At 26.8% G+C, this 22,354-nt stretch overlaps 2 protein-coding genes across 2 annotated transcripts; both read left to right on the top strand.

Moving 5' to 3' along the window:
• Positions 1-2,686: 2,686 nt before the first annotated feature.
• LOC107445804 (zinc finger protein 726) lies at positions 2,687-4,645 on the top strand. Its single transcript, XM_016060289.3, has one exon. It carries the CDS (start codon positions 2,829-2,831, stop codon positions 3,843-3,845), a length of 1,017 nt encoding a protein of 338 aa, XP_015915775.1. The 5' UTR covers positions 2,687-2,828; the 3' UTR covers positions 3,846-4,645.
• A 5,586-nt stretch (positions 4,646-10,231) lies between these two features.
• LOC107445806 (zinc finger protein 454-like) lies at positions 10,232-12,057 on the top strand. The gene has a single exon (XM_043050476.2). The coding sequence runs from the start codon at positions 10,441-10,443 to the stop codon at positions 11,404-11,406; it is 966 nt and encodes a 321-aa protein (XP_042906410.1). The 5' UTR covers positions 10,232-10,440; the 3' UTR covers positions 11,407-12,057.
• Positions 12,058-22,354: the final 10,297 nt, after the last annotated feature.

Consider the following 22,354-nt stretch of genomic DNA (forward strand, 5'->3'; position numbering starts at 1 on the left):
TTAACTCTATGCAATGCTGTGAAATCTTCCACCGGTACTTTTTTATTGCAGATTTGGATTCGCTAGAAATATTTTCATTGGATAAAATATGAAATATATTTGCATAAACAACGGTAGCTGCTTCGTTGCATTATAAAAAACTTTTGAAAAGACAAAATGAAAGAGATTTGTAGAATTTAGCAGTAAAATATAAAATATATTTATATAAACAACGGTAACTGTTCCATTGCATAATACAAAATTAAACTTCATGAAATGTGGTGAAATATTGCAAACAAATATAAATCGGTATTTTTTTATTGCAGATTTGGATTTACTGGAAAAAAGTACTTTATTTTGAACTGCAGGTTATTCTAATTTAATATATAAATAGCACTAACTGAAAAATTAATATTCAGTGCAAATTTCTTAAAATGGCGATAATATTTGTTAATCGCCATTTTAATGGCATAAAATGGCGATTTTAACTCGAGAAATACAAGTCAGATAAAAAAGCTCTCATGTTGGATTTTTTGAAAAAATTGACAAGAGACGAGCTCGCCTGCTGTTTACCATCAGAATAATATAATTGAAATTCTTAGAAACGATTGGAGTTCAAGATCAAATTTTAACATAGTTATGAATAGAAAATTCAGAGAAAATCACTTAGAATTATCATATTATTTTATTTTATTTCTCCCTGGATTTGAATCCACCGTGGCAAAATTGTTTTCTATTATTTAAAACAAAGTGTTTAAATTTAGTGTAATCCAATCTAATTTCTTTTTAGCAAAGAATAATTGCTGCTTTTGATCCTTCTATGCTTTTTGCCTTTGATCCTTCTGTGAAAAAAAAGCATTAAAAGCTGAAGCTTTATGCAGAAAAATATACTATCGATTTCTTCACTTCTTCGAAAATATATTTCAAGAAAAGGAATTTTAAAAAGCCAATTTTAATGTCATGAGAATTTATAAAAAGTGTCACAATTTCTAATTTTCGAGAAGATGGCTGAACTGAAAGTAATGAAAAAGGGAAATTAAGTTTGAAAAGGTATCACGTTTGGTGTTTAAAATTTTGTTTAGCATATTTGCCTAATGAGTGTCATTAATCATGATGAAAAATCTGTCAAACCACTTTTTTATGCAAGACAAAAAGCAATATTGTTGTACATTTTAAACTGCCCTAATATTATTAAAATGTTGTTTTTTTTTAAAAAAAAAATTAAAATGGTTTATTTAAAAAAGTATTAGTAAATTGCAATCTTTTGAAACACGAAAAAATATCTATGAACTTAAAATATTAAAAATGTGTTGCGTTTAATTTTATAAATTTCTTCTTAATTTTAATAAGTTTTGAAACTTATCACATGAAACNCAATACGTGTAAGAAGACGCCGCAAAATGCTCGGAGAATTGGCTAGAGATGTTGTTTTTTTTCCACAGAAAGTGAAATTTCTCGCGTTATGAAAAGCGTTCTTGATCGCCTGCAACAAGAAATATGTACACGATTAAGTGACCTTTATTTCATATTTGGATTTCTACTAGACATTGAAAATTTATTAAACGAGGATAATGTTGATAACGACCTTGAAAAAAAATTGCAAAAATTTGGGCGTATTTTATAATACAGATTTCAATGGAATAGAACTTCTTATCGAAATATGTGACTGCAAAATGTTACTCCACAGTAGAAAAGAAATTGAACCAAAAACTCTATTAGAATGTTGTACTTTTATAATCTCGTATGGAGAAGATGTTTTTCCAAACCTAAGAGTGGCACTTCAAGTACTCCTGACTATCTCAATATCAACTGCTAGCTGCGAGCGTTCATTCCGCAAATTAAAATTAATTTTGACATATCTACGATCAACGATGGGACAAGATCGTCTAAGTGTCCTAACATTAATTGTGGAAAGAAACAAATTTGTAATGATCAACTTTGATGATAACTATTATTAATAAATTTGCTTAATCAAAAGCGAATAATTTATACATAGTAATTAGTTTTATTAATGTATTATAATCATATTATTAAATATATGTATCTCCTTAGAGATAATAAATATTTACTTTTTTATTGTTTTAAAACTGCGTGTTTTTAAAATATTATGTAAAATAAATAATAGGTATCTTTTGAACTAATTCTAGATGATCATATACAATTCAGAATCTAGTCTTGTTTTCTCAACTGCATTTTTTGTCTCAAATTTAAAGTCTAGCTTGAGCCTATGACTTTATTTACTTTACATTATTTATTTAATAATTTGGGAGCATATTTTACATATACTACTATATATTTTTCGAATGGGGGGCGCTAAAATGGTATTGTGCCCCGGGCGCGAGTTAAGCTCGCTACGCCACTGTAAATATATTCAGATTATTGGTACATGCTTAAAAAATATAGTTGATCGTCTTCTAAAAAGATTGCAGTTAAAGTTTTTGTTGCACGCCTTGATCTAGATGGCGCTGCAATATATTTGAAATTGATTTGTTTTTTAAAATCATTGTTTTTCTTATTTTTTTTAAATATATTTTCAAAAAATCCCTCTTAAGGGGGCCCATAATCATATGGGGCCATAGCCTGCTCTGGCGTAATGGGAGTTTACGCATTACCAAAATTTACTCGTTGCTTTGGAGCGGCACGCATTGGTGATTAGTTAGTGAGAATGAGCCTTTTAAAAGTCCAGAGAGTTCCAAGCATCACATTTCTAGTTAAACAAAGGTTACAAGTGTGCATTCATTTCCGTGTAAAATCAATCTAAATTCTAAACAAACTTTAATAGCTCAACGTATTTAACTTGTCTTTATTTGTAACTCTACTCAGGCTTCGTTTCGATATTTATCTAGAAAATGGAGAGTGATGTTACGGAAGTTGAAATTAAAGAAGAGTTAGTTGAAATTGATGTCGAGGTAACTGCAATTAAAGAAGAGTTGGATGAATGCTACATATGCGGAGAGGAATGTCCTCCGAAGGAACTTGAACTGCACATTTTGTCTCATATTGCCCCACAAATTTTTCAATGTAGTAAGTGCCTTGATCGATTTGGAAATGAGAGAGATCTCAAAGAACATCTCAAAACCCATCCGAAGCCATTTATGTGTCAGATATGCGACATGTCATTTTCCACCAAAAATTATTTGAGGCAGCATAGCATTTGTCATGCTGATTCAAAACCACATGAATGCGAAGTTTGTGGCAAAGCTTTTCTTCGACCTGCTGATTTAAAGAGACATTATCGGATCCACACTGATGAAAAACCATATAAATGTGAAGTATGCGACAGAGGTTTCAAGCAAAGTGCTAACATGAAAAAACACCAACAAACTCATACTAGAGTGTACAAGCCACGGCGAAATTTTCATAACTCTGATTCAGGGGATATACATCAATTATCTGAAGAGTACCCTCACTTGTGTACGGTGTGCTTCAGAACTTATCCAACTAAAGCCAACTTGAAGCGCCATCTCTTGACTCACACTGAAGAGAGACGTTATGTATGTAACATTTGTGGCAAGGCTTTTACTCAATCCTACCATTTGACTTCTCACAAAAGGATTCATACCGGGGAAAGACCGTTTAAATGTGGAATGTGCGGCAAATGCTTTGCAAGTAAATGGCCATTGCATCAGCATCTTAAGACTCACACTGATGAGAAACCTTACAAATGTGATGTTTGTAACAAAAAGTTTTTGCTGAAGTCCTATTTGACCACCCATGTTTTGATTCATTCTAAGCAACATGTTTGTGATATATGTGGTAAAGTATTCGCTCGCAGCGGATATTTGAAACAGCATTATCTCACTCATGCAATTAATGTTAAGGAAGAAAAAAAGAGCACCGAGTTTTTAGAAGTTGATGACGAATGAATAGACTTTCATTTTTGTTGTGATCAAAAACATTACTTATTTTGCAAATATAAATCATTGTTTCAAATCGGCTAAAAAACGGATTAAATGCATTTTTGTTAAAAGAAGGTACCTCCACTTTTAACGTTTATGAAATTAAAGTTCTTCCTCAGTTATGTGCCTGCAAAAAAAAAAGAAGAATTTCCTCTACTGGGTGTGATTTTTAACTCAAAGAGTTCAGAAGAAATTTTGTATTGGTGTGTTACATGTGTCAGAATAGTTATGTTTTGGCTAGAAGTAGATAGTGATTTCCAAGAAGAAAAAAGAGCTAAACCAAAAGCGTTAAATTTGTAACTACCCAGGACACTGCATACTTACATTTAATGTTTATCACATTAAGAACCAGGTCTTGGTGATAGCAGTTAGTGCAAACAGAGACTAAGATGGGAATATTCCTAAGGTTTTGGTAGTATTGTGTAACTGATTTAAGAAAATAGTAGTTCAGAGAATTTTGAAGAAAAAGAAGTGAAAATTTCCCAGTCATCCTTGCCAGCAATCCTGTTTTAAGTTTTATATTAGTGTATTCAACTTAAAAAACAATTTGGGAATTTCTTAAATAAATTATTGTGTTTAAAAAATAAAAATCTGGTATGAATAATGCGTAAATAAATAAGAAAGCTGTTAGGTCTAATTGTTATGAAACTTCTTATGTTTAATTGTTGCTAATAATATATTATTTGACTAAAATGTTTAACAGGTATTTTATTACTGATTTATTTGATCAGGAAAGGAATTTTTTTAAAAATTATTTTAATCAGCATGTATGTGCTCAGTTACCAACATGAGACGTACCCATGTAGTCACCAAATTTAATTTTATTTTTCTAGAGTTTAGTTTTAATGCCCTTAAAATCCCTTTCATTAAGAGCACTATTAATGATGAATGGTTAGAAATGGAGCTACCTTTATTTTGAATTAAAATTTATCAGTTGAAAATGCAGCACTATAGCTCACCTAAATNAATCGGAAAATCAAAAAACCGGAATGAAATTCGATACATTTTCTCGCCATTTTTTTAAAAAAAAACACTTTTTTCCTCATAAGATTTTACGATTTTTCTTTCTTTTTTTAAAGATGTCTACCTTGCCATCATTTTGGAAATAATCATTAGTGTATTACTTCATCATTTTTTCTTATTTTTAAGATTATTTCCAATTTTTTATTTTTTAGTTGGGTTTAACAATAAAAAAAACGGCTTTTTGTAGCGATTCAGAAAACCGGAAAAATCAATTATCCGGAATAGCGATGGTCCCGACCATTCCGGATAATCGGTTCCCTACTGTGCTATATTATTTGACTAAAATGTTTAACAGATATTTTATTACTGATTTATTTGATCAGGAAAAGAATTTTTTTAAAAATTATTTTAATCAACATGTATGTACTCAGTTACCAACGTGAGACGTACCCATGTAGTCACCAAATATAATTTTATTTTTCTAGAGTTTAGTTTTAATGCCCTTAAAATCCCTTTCATTAAGAGCACTATTAATGATGAATGGTTAGAAATGGAGCTACCTTTATTTTGAATTAAAATTTATCAGTTGAAAATGCAGCACTATAGCTCACCTAAATATAATATAAAAATAACACTTTTTGAAAGTGTTTATTATAAATTTCTTTTCCTGTATATTTAAATTTATTTATTTATTTTTTTTTAAAAAAACTATTATTAGTTTGATTGCTGTTTTGTAATATTATTTATGCTTCAATGAAAAATAGATCAATGCAAGACAAAATTGTTGGATAACTAACTTTATATATTTAAAAATCTTTCTTATAGATTTTCTTTTATCTATGGTATGTATTTTTATAAGATGTATTTGCAAGAACATTCTGCTTCAATCCAATTTAGTGAAATCGTAAATCAAACAGTTAAAATGCTTCAGTGTTGGATATAATAAGCTATAGTATTTTAAAAATAAATGACATCCTTAGACATAATTTATGTTTTTGAATATGCAACCTTTTTGTACTGATCATTATATACTTCTTACAATTTCTGCCTCACTACACTACTGAGATGTAACATCTGACTTATTTCAAATGTTTGTAAATTTAAATATGTTTTATCTTAAATGTCGTGTACCTTTTCTTCTTTTTTTTTAAATTGTAGAATGATATGTATCTAGACTTTGTCACCTAAAGATTAAGTTCAAATAAATTTGTATACTTAAAAGTTTGAGTAATTTTGGATTTCTAGTTCTTTAATGGGTTTAAAATAAAAGGGAAGTACATTCATATTTTGCTACTCTGTTTTTATAACTCAGTTCTTTCAGTTTATGTACGTTCATTACCTACAATATGTGAAATGCCTCGTCATTTTGTAAAATGCAAATGCTATTTATACAGAGTATGAAATGTGAAAATTATTATTTAGACTTTATTTGTTAGTTGCCGAAGATTTTTCATTAGTAATTTTACACAACTTGTTATAACTGTTTCGTTCTTTGCTTATAGATTTTGGGCATTCTAAACAATGACTAGCTATTCTATTTTATAAAATGACAGGTTTTATGTATAGAAGGTAATTTATATCTGCTGCGTTATATGCAAATTATTTGACAAGTTGAAAAAACCCCGTTTTTGTTTAGTTAAAGGTTCGAAATATTTCAGATTAAATATTCAGATAAATTAAAAGTAACTAAACCAGTAAAAAGTATTGTACAGAGTTCTTTTTTAGCTATTGATTAATATTGTGAAGAAAGAATTAAAAAAAAAGATATTTTAGTTCAACTAATATGTGATTTATCTGTATATTTATTACTTCACATCTCCACTTAACATGATAAAAAATATTTAAATGTAATTTTAATAGTGGATGTATGTAAAAGTTAGTGTCCCCTCTTTTCTGTATTTATAAAAATTTAATATTTTAGCATTATATAAATTTATAATATTATATAACAGCATACAATTTTTAGCATTAATCTTATTGTTATAATATAAATGTATTTTTAGAATTAATAAAAAATTTAATATAAGGGAGTCTTACATATCAAAGACTGGCTGATTATCGTATAGTATTTTAGGTGATTGAATTAAGTAATTGTCTTCATCTTGTTTATCTTCACTAATTATTTCATTATCACTAGGAAAGCAAATTTTTGTAAAGTATAGAAGTTGGCTAATATTGAAGTATAGTATGTAATCATTTTGAGAACTAATGTTCTAAAAATATTAACATAAGAAATAAGTTTTTAATGTTTCTCATCACTCAGTGAATAATTTGTTTTAATTTTATTAAATAAGTGACGAAACATATTTACCAATATAAAATTTTGTGTCCCCTTAACATTCTGTATCAAAATACAAGTTATGTTGTTTCTTTCACACCAAATGGACTTCTTAATTTAGTAGGACTGCAAGCAAGTTGACCTTTAGTTAGTGAAATAGGTGATGTCCCATTCACTGATTAATGAATCATTATTTTAGCATCTTTGACAGACAGCCAATCATCTTTGTGAATGTAAAGAGGTGCTCTTCGCATTTTTGTAATTTTCAACTCAACCCAGAAATCAGAGTAACTCACAATTTAGTGTCAGAGTAAAACCCTTGTCATGAAGATTGTAAAAGTAATTTCTTTTAATCAAGATTAAAATGATCAAATTCGGCATTACACACAAAAGAAACACCACGAAGATTTTTTTCAGATTGCTTTTACTGGTATTATGATTCCATCTAAATGCTCATTATCTCAAAGAAATTATTTTTTAATAATCAATAATTTTATCATCCTTGATAGATGGCTTATCTTTGTGAATATAAGAAACCCCCCTTCTTATTTTTAATTCAACCCAGAAATCAAAGTAGCTTGCAATTTAAGCATCAAAGTATTTATGAAAGTTATAAGAATAACTTATTTTAATTAATATTAAATTAGAATAATCCAATTTAATTAAATTAGAATTTTCCAATTTATTGTTATGAAATTTAAATGTTTTGGACAGCTTAGATTGCTCACAAAAATAATCTTTATTTTATTTATAAATTTTTTGTAAGTACTTAAATTGTGTGTTTTTTTTTTTTTTTTTTTAATTTCAATTTTATTAAAATCTAAAAAAACTAATTTATTATGCTAAGAATTTATTAGTTTTTTTTCTTCTTAAATTTACAAATTATAAGTCTTGAAAAAATTCGGAAAAAAGTGTTTTACATCTGTAAAATTTGCAAATTTCAGATTTTTCTGACACAGGGACAAAGAATGTTATTAATCATTACAATTTATAAAAATCAAATAAAAAAGCAAACAAATTATTTACAACTGCTACAAAGAAACAACTTCAATGTAAGTTTTGCTTACACAAACTTCTCAGTAGAGGGCGAGGATATTCAGTAGAAATTAGTTACCTAATGTCAAAGTTTACCGTGACGTCATTTTGATCGTGTGATTGATCTTTCTGTCTTTATAACTTTTGCAAATGTACTACGATATTTTCCCTTTTCTTACTATTTTTCGTATTTAATTGTCACAAATATTTTTTAAAATGTTCACGTTTTTTTCTTTTTCAGAACTATGTTCAAGTTGGGAACGCAACGACCTATAGGGGACGTTGTTATTTGAGATGAATGACGGCTAGCGGAACAACACTATAATCTGGTAGACAGGAGATTTCTCTTCAGAGTAGCAGGGCAATGTTCCTTCTTTATTGTGACTTATTAAATTTAAAATAGAAAAATGTTTGATGTTCTTCCTTATGCAAGCAAAAACAAAGTTTAATCATCTTACTTCAAGCATTGAAATATGCAAAAAGTATACAGAAACACATAATGTTGTATCATTTAATTTTGCAAAAGAACATTTTTGACAATAATTCTTATCAAAAAATTGTAAGTTTTAGTAAAAAATCATTATTTATAAACAAAAAAGCATAAAATTAAGAATGAGTACGATTAAAAAAAAATTATTCAAAAGTTCCTCAAATTAAAATAAAAAATTTTTTAATATTGTTTTTTTAGTATTAAAGTTCCTAATCAAAAGCGTAGAAATCTATTCTGTAGCGAACTATCATCAAATTGAAAAGAAAACTAAACTATTTACAAGAGTCAATTTTCTATTATAAAAATCATAACCCTTATAAATCCGCAGAATTCCAAAGTAGAAATGTTTCTACTTTGGAAAAAACTACATTTGAAAATTTTATTTTCAGATAATATATCCATAGATTATCCCTTCCATACTTGAAGATGACATACCACATAACAAAATTTTAAAATTGTAAGCTCTCGATATGAATTTCTGTATGTGACTTACAGAATAGCTAAATTGTAGTTCAAATTAATCATTCAGAATTAAAAAAATACTTATCAAGAAAATGATAAAAATTTATTAATAATCAACACAAGTAATACAGTTTCAAGTAATTCGAATTATTCTTTTTTGTTGTTTTCCTAAATATGTAGATACAGAAAAATCTATTATTCTATTAAGGAAAAGAATATTCTACAATTACTAAAGTTCTGAAATCACACTTTTTCATTGGAATGAAGTAAGCAATGTGGACTTCACTTAAATTTATAATGAATTAAAGAGAAAAAATGCGATTGCAACTTTGTTGTTTAAAGAAAAAAAATATTTACGAAATTGTTCTTTAAATGTTGGGAGCGTTTTGTTTCAGAATGAGTTGCGAATGTTCTGGGTCATTTTTTCATGTTCTTCTGCCTTTTCCTTAGTCAAATTTTGCTCTTTATTTGCTGCTGAAAGAAAAAGAAGCATTCTACTTTATGATTCTGATAGAACTAAATGAAAGTAGTCTGAAGATATCCACCCCACTAGAGGGCGGATTCAAGCGTTGCGGTCGCGAACGACAATCTACACTTTAATGGTGAAAATACTTGATATGTTACAATAGGTGGAGAATTCTGGCCTTTAGTTATGCCTGCAGCTGATATTTACATCGAATGCAGCACGAGAACCTGATTGGCGAATCTTGCCAGGAGAAATATTTTCCCCCAAATAGGCAATCGCAACGCTCGAATACGCTATCTGGGGAGAAAATCTGCTCCATGCCTTTTACCCTTTCCCTCTCCTCCTCCCTTCAGGTACTACATTATTTTTCCTTTTCTTAATATTTTTCATATTTAATTATTAAAAATACTTTTTTTAAATTTCCCTGACGCTTTCTTTTAGAGTTGTGTTTCAGTTCCATATAGTTTCCCAACTTAAAAGTTTTTAATCTATTCAAAAATCAAGAAATTAACTAACCTACTTCCTTCTAAGACTCTACACGCTACTGGTGAAGCATGCAAAGTGTTGCCATAGGTAGAGAGCTCTGCTGTACGCCACCTGTAGTCCATTTCAAATCTCGCTGATCAAATTCTCGTTCCCATGTGAATTGTTTAGGTGTTTACTTTGTCATCAACTTGAAACTTCCAATTTAAACTATGATACTTAAACTTATATATATTTAAAAAAAGAGATAGCTTAAACCGTTCAATCACGTTCGATTTCTTTTTTAATGCTTATTATTTAAAATTGGAATTCCAGTATATATAACTAAAATCATTACTGGTTCTTTAATTAGGTAAGCCTAATTTTCACATACTAGTTTTTAAAAATGGAATTTGATGTAACGGATATTAAAGAAGAAATAGTTGAAACGGCTATTGAAATTAAGGAAGAGCTTGATGAATGTTACATCTGTGGAGAGAAATGTCCTCCTAAAGAACTAGAGTTGCATATATTGTCTCATATTGCACCACAAATCTTCCAGTGTAGTAAGTGCTTTGATAGATTTGGAAATGAAAGAGAACTTACGGAGCATCTTGCTTGTCACGATAAGCCCTTTGTGTGTCAACTATGTGATATGTCATTTTCAAATAAAATATATCTAAATAAGCATAGCATATGTCATACAGGTTCCCGGTCGCACATATGCGATATTTGTGAAAAAGGTTTCCTTCGTCTCGCAGATTTGAAAAGACATTATCTAATACACACCGATGAAAGGCCATATAAATGCGAGGTTTGCCATAGAGGATTCAAGCAAAGTGCAAATAGAAAAAAGCATCAAAAATCACACTTCACTGTACAAAAACCTCGCCGTAATTTTTTTAATTCTGAATCGGGTGATATACACTTGCTATCTGAAGATTTTCCCTACATATGTACGCAATGCTTCAAAACATATCCTAGTAAAGCTAACCTAAAGCGTCATATCCTAACCCATACGAATGAAAGAAGGCACGTTTGTGATATTTGTGACAAAGCCTTTACTCAGTCTTACCACTTGACGTCTCATAAAAAGATTCATACAGGAGAAAAACCGTTTAGTTGTGAAATCTGTCACAAATGTTTTCCTGATAAATGGCGACTGCATCAGCATAATAAAATTCATATGGGTGACAGACCATTTAAATGTAGCCTATGTGATAAAAGGTTTCTTTTTAAATCTTATTTAGATACGCATTTTTTGACTCACTCTAAACAAAAGCAACATGTTTGTGATATATGTGACAGAGAATTTGCTCGTAGTTCACATCTAAAACGTCACTATCTTTCTCACGTTAAAAATACTATTTAAAGGCAGCTTTATTATTACTTTTAAACCATACCATGTAAAAATTTGCCACAATTTATTTAAAATTAAAGAGCAGCATATTGACATGTATCATATATTTTCTACCTATCCTTTTTCTGTTGAAAGCTTTTTAAAATTTAAATGAAATTTAATTTCTGCTGTAAAACTTTTGTGAATTAGCACTATTTATTAGGTATATTAAATAATAAAATTATATGTATTAAATATTTGACCAAATATTACTGTTTATTTAAAAATGATATAAATAATGAAAAATATTTTTATTTTCCTATTTATCAAAAACCTACAGACCAGATTTATTTCCTTAAATACAGATTTATTTCCTATTTATCAAAATCAAGCTTTGGATTTTAAATTATTTGCAGTAGGGAAAAAAGATATGTTTATATGTGAGAAATGTGACCAGCCCTTTAAATGTAGCCTTTGTGATATTTAAATGCATATTCTTTGACATGTTCTAAGCAAAAGCAACTTGCTTGTTATATGTAAAACAATCTGCCTATAGTTCAAATTTAAAACATTGTTTTTTTACATTCTAAATACTATTTAATGACTGGTTTATTATTAGTATTATACCTGACTATGTAAAAATTCATTATTATTTGTTTAAGATTAAAATGCATTATAAAATTATTGATATGTGTTTTCGTATATTTTATTTTTTCATGTTTGTTGAAAAATAATGTATTTATTATTTTGTTTGTGCAGAAAATATGTTTTGAAACTTATAATAAAATTAAAGTTCTGTTGCTGTTTATAAATTAGCATATAAGTTAAGTTAAAAAAAATTTTCCATTTTAAAGTTTTGACGAGATAGTTTTAAAGTTCTTATTATTTATTTATTTTAAGTTTTAAATGTTTGCAGAGTAGACAATTTTAATATTTTGCTTTTGTAAGTTTTATTGCTTTAAAAACATAAGTTCTAATTACTATTTGAGGTAACCTCTCAATTGGATTGATACATATTGGATTGATTTGAAATCAAAGTTTACAGAGAATAGCATAGAAAATACAACTTGAGCTGTTCCTCCGCTTAAACTTGGTTGAGGTAGTTTTATTTTAATGTCATTTCTTTCTATACTACTAATATCTAATTTTTCAGGAAAATAAAATTTCAAAGAATCTTCCTTCTTCATAAAATTTACTTTACAACTGTCTTCTAGTTCTTCAAATTTTTCCTATAAATAAAACTCTTTCTTCTTTCGACAAAACTCTATTACAGTATCATCAGTTATCTCAAAATTCATCTGTTTTTCAATATGTGTAGTGGAAGAGGTAAAGAAATCTTCACACTCTGATTTATCATGTAAAGAAATATCATATGCACACTCATTTTCAAAAGATTCAACAAATAATTTTATTGATGGTTTAGACTTGAGCTTAAATTTCATTTGATACTGATTTCCTCTTCTTTTCTGATCTTCTAATGGCTTTTACATTTCAATTTGTCCTAGTGTGGACCTTGTGCCATAAAAACCGACATTCAACCAATACATTTCAATTTGTTTTAAGTGGCTTTTAATTGTGATTTTTTTTTCTCATCACTTACAGAAAGACTTAAAAAAATTGAAATCAGGAAGGAGTGTAAATAAATGGTCGCCATAATGAGTTGCCATGGTCATCTAGTTTTGTTTTATTTATCAAAATCAAATGTAAGTGTTTTTTTTAATTCCTTATGGTGAAAAATATTTTTTTCCCTTTGCAACTAATTGTTTAAAAGAAATTTTTTTTATCAATAGCCTACACCAGTGTTTCTCAAACTTTTTGGTCTTTTAACCTCACTGCTAATAAGTAAAAAAATACTTCGTGTATTAAACTATTTNCATTTTTTGACTCACTCTAAACAAAAGCAACATGTTTGTGATATATGTGACAGAGAATTTGCTCGTAGTTCACATCTAAAACGTCACTATCTTTCTCACGTTAAAAATACTATTTAAAGGCAGCTTTATTATTACTTTTAAACCATACCATGTAAAAATTTGCCACAATTTATTTAAAATTAAAGAGCAGCATATTGACATGTATCATATATTTTCTACCTATCCTTTTTCTGTTGAAAGCTTTTTAAAATTTAAATGAAATTTAATTTCTGCTGTAAAACTTTTGTGAATTAGCACTATTTATTAGGTATATTTAATAATAAAATTATATATATAAAATATTTGACAAAATATTACTGTTTATTTAAAAATGAAATAAATAATGAAAAATATTTTTATTTTCCTATTTATCAAAATCAAGCTTTGGATTTTAAATTATTTGCAGTAGGGAAAAAAGATATGTTTATATGTGAGAAATGTGACCAACCCTTTAAATATAGCCTTTGTGATATTTAAATGTATATTCTTTGACATGTTCTAAGCAAAAGCAACTTGCTTGTTATATGTAAAACAAACTGCCTATAGTTCAAATTTAAAACATTGTTTTTTTTACATTCTAAATACTATTTAATGACTGGTTTATTATTAGTATTATACCTGTCTATGTAAAAATTCATTATTTTTTGTTTAACATTAAAATGCATTATAAAATTATTGATGTGTGTTTCCGTATATTTTATTTTTTCATACTTGTTGAAAAATAATGTATTTATTATTTTGCTTGTGCAGAAAATTTGTTTTGAAACTTATAATAAAATTAAAGTTCGGTTGCTGTTTATAAATTAGCATATATTTGATAGTTTAAAAAAAAATTTTCTTTTTAAAGTTTTGACGAAATAGTTTTAAATTTCTTGTTATTTATTTATTTTAAGTTTTAAATGTTTGCAGAGTTGACAATTTTGATATTTTGTTTTTGAATTGCTCATATCACATTCACTTATTCACTATGTTAGGAGGAAATCCATTTTCGTAGTAGGGGGCACCTTTCAACATTTTTTGCGAAAGAATTCTTTGGTAAGTTTTATTGCTTTAAAGACATAAGTTATAATTACTATTTGAGGTAACCTCTCTATATTTTTTAGAGTTATAAGCCAAAGACAAAATACCTAATTTTACATATTTAGTAAACCATGCATTTCGTTGAAATCTACTCCTGCAGGGGGGCAGTTATCAATGGGTGGTGGGGCACATTTCATCAATCAAAGGGGACCTAAAAATATCATACATTTTAGGAAATTAACTTTATTCATAAAATAATGAATTGATACTGATTTCCTCTTCTTTTCTGACTGACTCTTTTCTTCTAATGGTTTTTACATTTCAATTTGTCCTAGTGTGTCATGAAAACCAACATTCAATCAATAAATTTCAATTTTAAGTGTCTTTTAATTGTGATTTTTTTTCTTCTCATTGCGTTGCACTTAGAGAAAGACTTAGAAAATTGAAATTAGGAAGGAGTGTAAATAAATGGTCGCCGTAATGAGTTGCTATGGTCGTCTGGTTCTGTTTTATTTATCAAAATCAAGTGTGTGTTTTTTTAAAAATTCCTTATAGTGAAAAAGATTTTTTTCCCTTTGCAACTAATTGTTTAAAAGAAATTTTTTTCATCAATAGCCTACACCAGTGTTTCTCAAACATTTTGGTCTTTTAACTCCATTGCTAACAAATAAAAAATACTTCGTGTATTAAACTATTCTTCGCATGTATTCAGCACAATGAGAGGCATGTATATTTTTAAAAAAAAAATTTCAATGCAAATGTTATGATTTATATCTGGCAACACGCAATTGCTTTATCTCATTTATTAACTTTTTTTCATTTAGGCAAGTCTATCCCGAGCTAATTAAATAATGATCTCGAGAAGATAAATTTTTCGACAATTGATAAATAATCAATATTTGATTGAATAGGGCATTTTCAGCACATCAAATTTCAACTCTGTAGTTGCATTTCAGCAGAAAGTAAATCGATTTATATAGTTTTGTTATTTTTCTTTATTTCAAGTTTAACAGATAATTATTGAACAAATATTGAATCATAAATTTTTTTTTTATTCTATTGAATTCCCTAACATTTTTCTACATCAAAATTTCAAGTTTCACAAACTTTTCCACAAACCAATACATTTGGAATAGCTTTAAAAAAAAAATAGAAACTTGAGTTTAATTTAAAAAGCAAACATGGCCCTTGCAGCATAACAAATTTTCAACTCAGTAGTTGCGTGGTCTGTAAGGAGGATGCATGTTTTTTTTTTTTCTCTAGAAGTTTAACAATTCTCAAACTAATTATGATTTTTTTTTTATTCCATTGTANTGTCTCTACTAGCAGTGCTAGGGCCCAAGGATATGAAGACAAAATTGCAGGACAAGACCACTTTAATTGTCCACTAATCTTCAGATTTCCTGCTATGTTTTAAAAAACTTTATTTGTGAAAACCTTTAGAGTGGCGGACAGCTGGCCGCCTTAGGCGGCTAGTATTTAATAAAACAACGTTTGTACTTAATAAACAATTTTATTAACAATATCATATTACAATAGTATGAAAATGTACAAAGCACTATGCAGAATCATGTTTAAATCAAATACGGAACTATACAGTTTTCAAATCTTAACATATAAATAAATTTTATATAAAGATCATTAAAACAATGGAATGATGTGAGTGATATTTAAATGTACCCATGACTTGTGTGCGTAAGTTGAATAGCAAGTGTATAAAATAGAACAATTCAACATGTCATTAAAACTTTTGCAAACAAAATATTTTTTTATATAAAATCTGACTTACAGTTAGATTAAAACTAATCATACATTCCTTAACAATTTTAAAAAAATTAATATAAAATGGAAAAAATATTTTTAAAATTTGGAATGTCAATATTTACATTTTTAATGCTTTGTAAGCAAACAAAACTCGAAAAAACTGTAAACCATTTAAATACAATGGTAAAGACTGATTTGAAGAAAAAATTTTTATTATTAATTTTTTATGTCTTGGGACGGATATTTTAAGCCACTTTTAATTAATATATTGAATTTAAAATTATCCTCTCAAGTTTTATTCAGAATGCGAACAATTTATATACAGATAACATTTTAGTACTCTATCATCTTTAATTGTTTTTGCATCTAAAACACTTTTAAGTAAAATTTGAATCTAAAATAATAACAAACATTAAAAAACATGTTTTACTTAATAACAAATTGGTTAAAAAAAATTATTAACAAAACAAGATTTTACAGATGAACAAGTGATCTGTACATTAATAATGAAAAAAAAAATAATAAACATTAGATAGAATGCAAATACTAAAAGATAAAGACAAAGTGATGATGACAAAAAAAAATGACGCAATTGTTTCAGTGAAAACAACTTCCTTAAAAATGCAACTAAGAATTTAATTTAATAACTACACAAAAAAATAATACTGCTTTAAGGCAGTATTATTGCTGAAATTATTATTGTACAATAATAAAATTAAAAATGTGCAAAGATACAATGCATTAAATCGTAAAAGCTTTTTTATTTGAATTTTTTTAATGCTACTGTTACCATAAATTTGTCATTTCTAATAATAATTCATAAAGTTTGCGTGACTAGTTATTTCTATACTACTGTTTAAAATATAATTTTATTGAAAATAAATTATTTCTGATAATTGGTCACTTTTGTATGTTTTAAATAATTTATTGTTAGAAGAATTCTTTGTTAAAATTAGAAAATATCAAATTACAAAATCTTTGGTATTTAGATATATTTGACTGCATAATGATAAAAATATTTTTAAAAAAATTGAATTAGTATTTGAAAATTTATAAAATGTAACTGTTTAAGAACTAAAATTCTTATAGAGTATGTGAATTTTTTGAAAACTCAAAATTAAGAAATTTCTTCCTATCATTCATTAGGCAGTTAAGTGAAAAGTTAAACACTGCTTTTATAGTAGTGACTTTCACTGCAGACTTTCTATGTAAGATGAAAACACAATTAAAATTTTAAACTGAAAATAATATTTCTGTAACAAATGAACACATCAAAAATAAATAAAAACAAATAATAATAATTAAACTCAAGAAAAAATGAATAAACTTAAAATCAAAATAATTATTAACAAAGTAAAACATTTAACATAATCAATAAAATGTGATGTAATTAGAATTCAAAAGACAGATTATATTTAAAAACAAAAACAGTAAATTAAATCAATAAGGAAATAAAAGAGGGAAATTCAAATGAAACCTTATCTTACAAGAGTCATTTTTAGTTTGTCCTGCTCTGACTAAATAGTTTTCCTCAAACAAGGAAAATAAATAGTCGCATAATCAGAGAAAAATATGACAAATTTATCAAATTTTAAAAGTAGCCTACCTAGTTCGGAAAGAATTATATAAATTCATCATTATTGTTCAAAAATACTTATCAAACACATAGACTCATATAAAAATGTTATTTTATCACAGTAACTACCAGAAGGTAAAAAAATAACAATTTGCCCAATAATAATTATCTTAAATAAAATTTTTAAAAAATAAAATAATTAAGACAGTTTTTAAGTCCTCATATATTTCATTCAAAAACGTCATATTTTCAAAATTACGAAAATAAATCGGGAGCAAATTAAATTCTTGATATTTTAATTTAATTAAGGCTACAGTGGACCTTTATATTGCCAAAAATTGATAAAAATTTCGGTTTTTTTTTTTGGACATATTTAGACACTTGTTTCATTGCTTTTTCAACTGAATTTTTTTTTTTTTTTAAATTTCTTCATTTTTTGAGAAGTTATAGGGTAGTTTCGTTTTCACATTATGAAGCCACGCCCCTTTTCTTACACAAAAAGCTGTTTTTCTCAAAATTGAAATTTTGTTATGTTTCACGTATTCAAAATGTTCCAGTCGACTTTGTTTTCATCCTATTGAGATGAAATTTTTTTCTAGTTATTTATATGTATATTAGATTAAGTTTATGCATTTGTTTCTGTTTTATAACAAGTAATAAAAGAGTTATCGGGTTTCATGTACCTAACGACCTTTATTTTGAAACAAAAATCTACATAAAATTTGTTTTTTGGTCATAAATTTAAAATAAATTTAGGAAAATTCCTATATAATGCATAAAGCTTTTAACATTTATCTCTAAAAAAAGAATATTAAAAAAAAATAAATAAAAATTTTAATTTAAGCCGCTGGGAGCATTTTAAAATTGATGAAATTTTTTTTAAAAAATTTTAAATTTCTCAAAAATGGTCCAAATATTTTTTACAAAAATTTTTGCAAGGGCATATCTTCATAGAATACATAAGTTATAAAAAAAGTTTTAGTGTAGCATAAAAACTAAAAAAAATTTTTTTGAACGTCCACTGTAGCCTTAATAATTGTTAAATTTAGAATGATGTGTAAGAGCATGAAAATATTAATAATTCAAATATATTTTAAGCCTTTAATATAAATACAATTTTTAACAAAAAATCATATAATTCAAAGAGAAAAGGCATTTTTTGGCTAAAATAAATCCCAAAGTAAAACATAAGAGCAAGTTAACATTTAAAGAACATAGTGCTGTTTCAATGCTGTAAATAAATATAATTTGCAGTTATAATTTTTCCGAGATCTGAGTTAAATTTTCATTCTGTATCTTGGCATTGATGATGCTTATTTATAACACTAAAAGAATTCATATAAGTTTTTTTTCTTCATTATTTCATTTCGTGCTCATCACAGTTTTCTGTTTTATTTATTCTGCACACAGAGATAATCACCTTTCAAAAAGTTATTTTGAATGTCACTATTTAAGGCACATTATTGAATGGATAATACTATTTTACGTGAATTAAAAATTTAAGAATAATAAAAGAAGGTCACTATTAATTTTTATGATATGTATAAAATTTTTTTATACAGTTACAGAAATATTTTATGAATGAAAAAATATCACATAGATTGCAAGTAAGCATTTCAATAATATACATTCAATTGAAATATATAGTTTATAAAAGTTGTGTTCAATAGTGACAATTTAAATGCATCCTTCAAAAATAGGAAAATTAGCAATAAAAAGTATGCCAAGAAATAAAAGTGAATACTCTAATTTACATAAAATGAATTGGTTTTAAGAAAAAAATACATAGCTAAGGAGATTTGGTAAAAAAAAGCTAATATTGTAAAGCTACTTTTAAATGCAGCTGCATAGCATGGGAAAATTTTTTGAAAAAGTAGATAATTTTTAAAATGGTAAACATCATTTTATTACAAGTTAATAAATTTATTTAAATGAAATAGTAAATATGAAGAAATTTATAAAATAAATAATAATTTTTGCAAATAAATTTATAATTCAATCAAATTATACTTTAGTTTCAAATAAAATCAAGCAGTAGTAAAAAATAAATTGTCTCTAAACTAGCTGATGACAGTAATAAAATTGTTTACTTATTTTTTTAAGTAAATTAAAAAGACCCAGATAAACATGTCTATCAAAGCAAGATAATGAAGTATTGTAAAACTCAAAAATAACATTCAATTATTCTAGAAACATTTTTTTTTTCAAAAAAATTAATTGCTTTACAAGCAATAGCAAAAAAACAGATAAAAATTAAAAACACATACTTAAATAATTGTATTTTGAAACATTTAATAATGTACTTATCTAACATCACAAATTAGTCATATATCTAAAAGAGGCAGAAAGCATATATTCTTTGGTTTTTTTCTTAATACTGAAACTTAATTATTTATCTAACTTGTACAAAACAAATAAAACCTCTTTTGTTAACATTATTAAATTCAACTAAATATTTACATCAAATAAAATTTCAAAATTTGAATACTTGTCTGTAAGATAAAGATTACAGAGCGAAGACAGGGTTTTCAAACTCAGCAATGTAATATATAAATAAATCATATACAGCTGCAGAAATTAAAAATTTTGTAGATGAGTGATACAAACACACAGTGGATTTGAAAATAATATTAAAATAAAAGCATATATTCTGGATAACCTTAATTACTGAACTGGAACCTCACATTAAGTATACATTTTTTACAAAAATTAATTAAAATTTATCATAGCAGGGAATAAATATCATCCCATCTCCAATTTTTAACAAAACCATTAAAATTACAAGAACAGCTGCTACTAATTAAAAGTAATTGCCAGAGAAACTTTTGTTAGAAAAAATAATAAGGAATCTGTAAGAAAATCACGTAATACAGATATGGTCCCTAACTCCAAGCGTTTGACTTTAAAATTGTATTATTTTTTAAAACTATTTTAAATGGTTGTACATTAAATTGTAAGAAAAACCAATACAGATGATCTCAACAGGACTCTATTATAATGTAGCCTCCTCTGGTGTGTTAGAATTTTACCGATAGCCAATACATTGATTTTCAGTTGATAGGGAAATGTCGCATCCTGGATAAAGGAATATCCCAAATGATCAGATTGGTTAAGAATTTTAATTAAAGATTATAAAAAATTATAGAAAATATAAAATTATTATATAATGGNAGGCAGAAAGCATATATTCTTTGGTTTTTTTCTTAATACTGAAACTTAATTATTTATCTAACTTGTACAAAACAAATAAAACCTCTTTTGTTAACATTATTAAATTCAACTAAATATTTACATCAAATAAAATTTCAAAATTTGAATACTTGTCTGTAAGATAAAGATTACAGAGCGAAGACAGGGTTTTCAAACTCAGCAATGTAATATATAAATAAATCATATACAGCTGCAGAAATTAAAAATTTTGTAGATGAGTGATACAAACACACAGTGGATTTGAAAATAATATTAAAATAAAAGCATATATTCTGGATAACCTTAATTACTGAACTGGAACCTCACATTAAGTATACATTTTTTACAAAAATTAATTAAAATTTATCATAGCAGGGAATAAATATCATCCCATCTCCAATTTTTAACAAAACCATTAAAATTACAAGAACAGCTGCTACTAATTAAAAGTAATTGCCAGAGAAACTTTTGTTAGAAAAAATAATAGAGAATCTGTAAGAAAATCACGTGATACAGATATGGTCCCTAACTCCAAGCGTTTGACTTTAAAATTGTAATATTTTTTAAAACTATTTTAAATGGTTGTACATTAAATTGTAAGAAAAACCAATACCGATGATCTCAACAGGACTATTAAAATGGAGCCTCCTCTGGTGTTTTTGAATTTTACCGATAGCTAATACATTAGATTCTCAGTTGATAGGGAAATGTCGCATCCTGGATAAAGGAATATCCCAAATGATCAAATTGGTTAAGAATTTTAATTAAAGATTATAAAAAATTATAGAAAATATAAAATCATTATATAATGGAACATTAATGGTTTAACCAATAGAAAAGAAAGATGATGGACATGGATTTTTAAGTTGTGCTTTGATTCACAATAAATGGTACATTTGGACTTAAAGGTCAGTTAAACAAACCTGATACAACAAACCGAACTCAAAAATTCCGAAAATTTCTTGAGTAAAATCATTAATGATGCATTTCAAAAAAATAACATCCTCATAATTTTAAATCATTGATATTTTCAGAACATGAAATTCTAAATAAATTATATACAGCATAATTTAAATTAATAATTATGTATAAGTTTACTTTTATCTCCAATCAATTTATTATTGTAGCAGAAAAAATATTTACAAATGAAAGAGATGCCAAGCATATATTCTAGTTCAAATATTTTTAAATAAAATATACAAGAATTTTTATACATAAATGTTATCAGTGATTTCTTGAAACTTTTGGACCATGGATTTCCGGATCGCAGTTAGCGAAAAATCGGAATTCCAGATTTTTCCAGAGCACAATCATCTCTGCAAATAGCGAGGGTACAGAAGAATGAAGTCTTTCTACACATTTTTTCAAATTTTGTGTGTGTGTCTCAAAGAGTTTGTAACTGAGATAATCTGATTCCAATTAATAAAGAGGCTACTAAACTTCCATTTTTCGGAAAAATAGAAGAACATCAGAGGAGATTCGAATTTCTCTGATGGAATCAAGGTGAGATCCAGTTCGA

The sequence above is a fragment of the Parasteatoda tepidariorum genome, chromosome 10 (genome assembly GCF_043381705.1).
Source record: "Parasteatoda tepidariorum isolate YZ-2023 chromosome 10, CAS_Ptep_4.0, whole genome shotgun sequence".
Classification (NCBI taxonomy): Eukaryota; Metazoa; Arthropoda; class Arachnida; order Araneae; family Theridiidae; genus Parasteatoda; species Parasteatoda tepidariorum.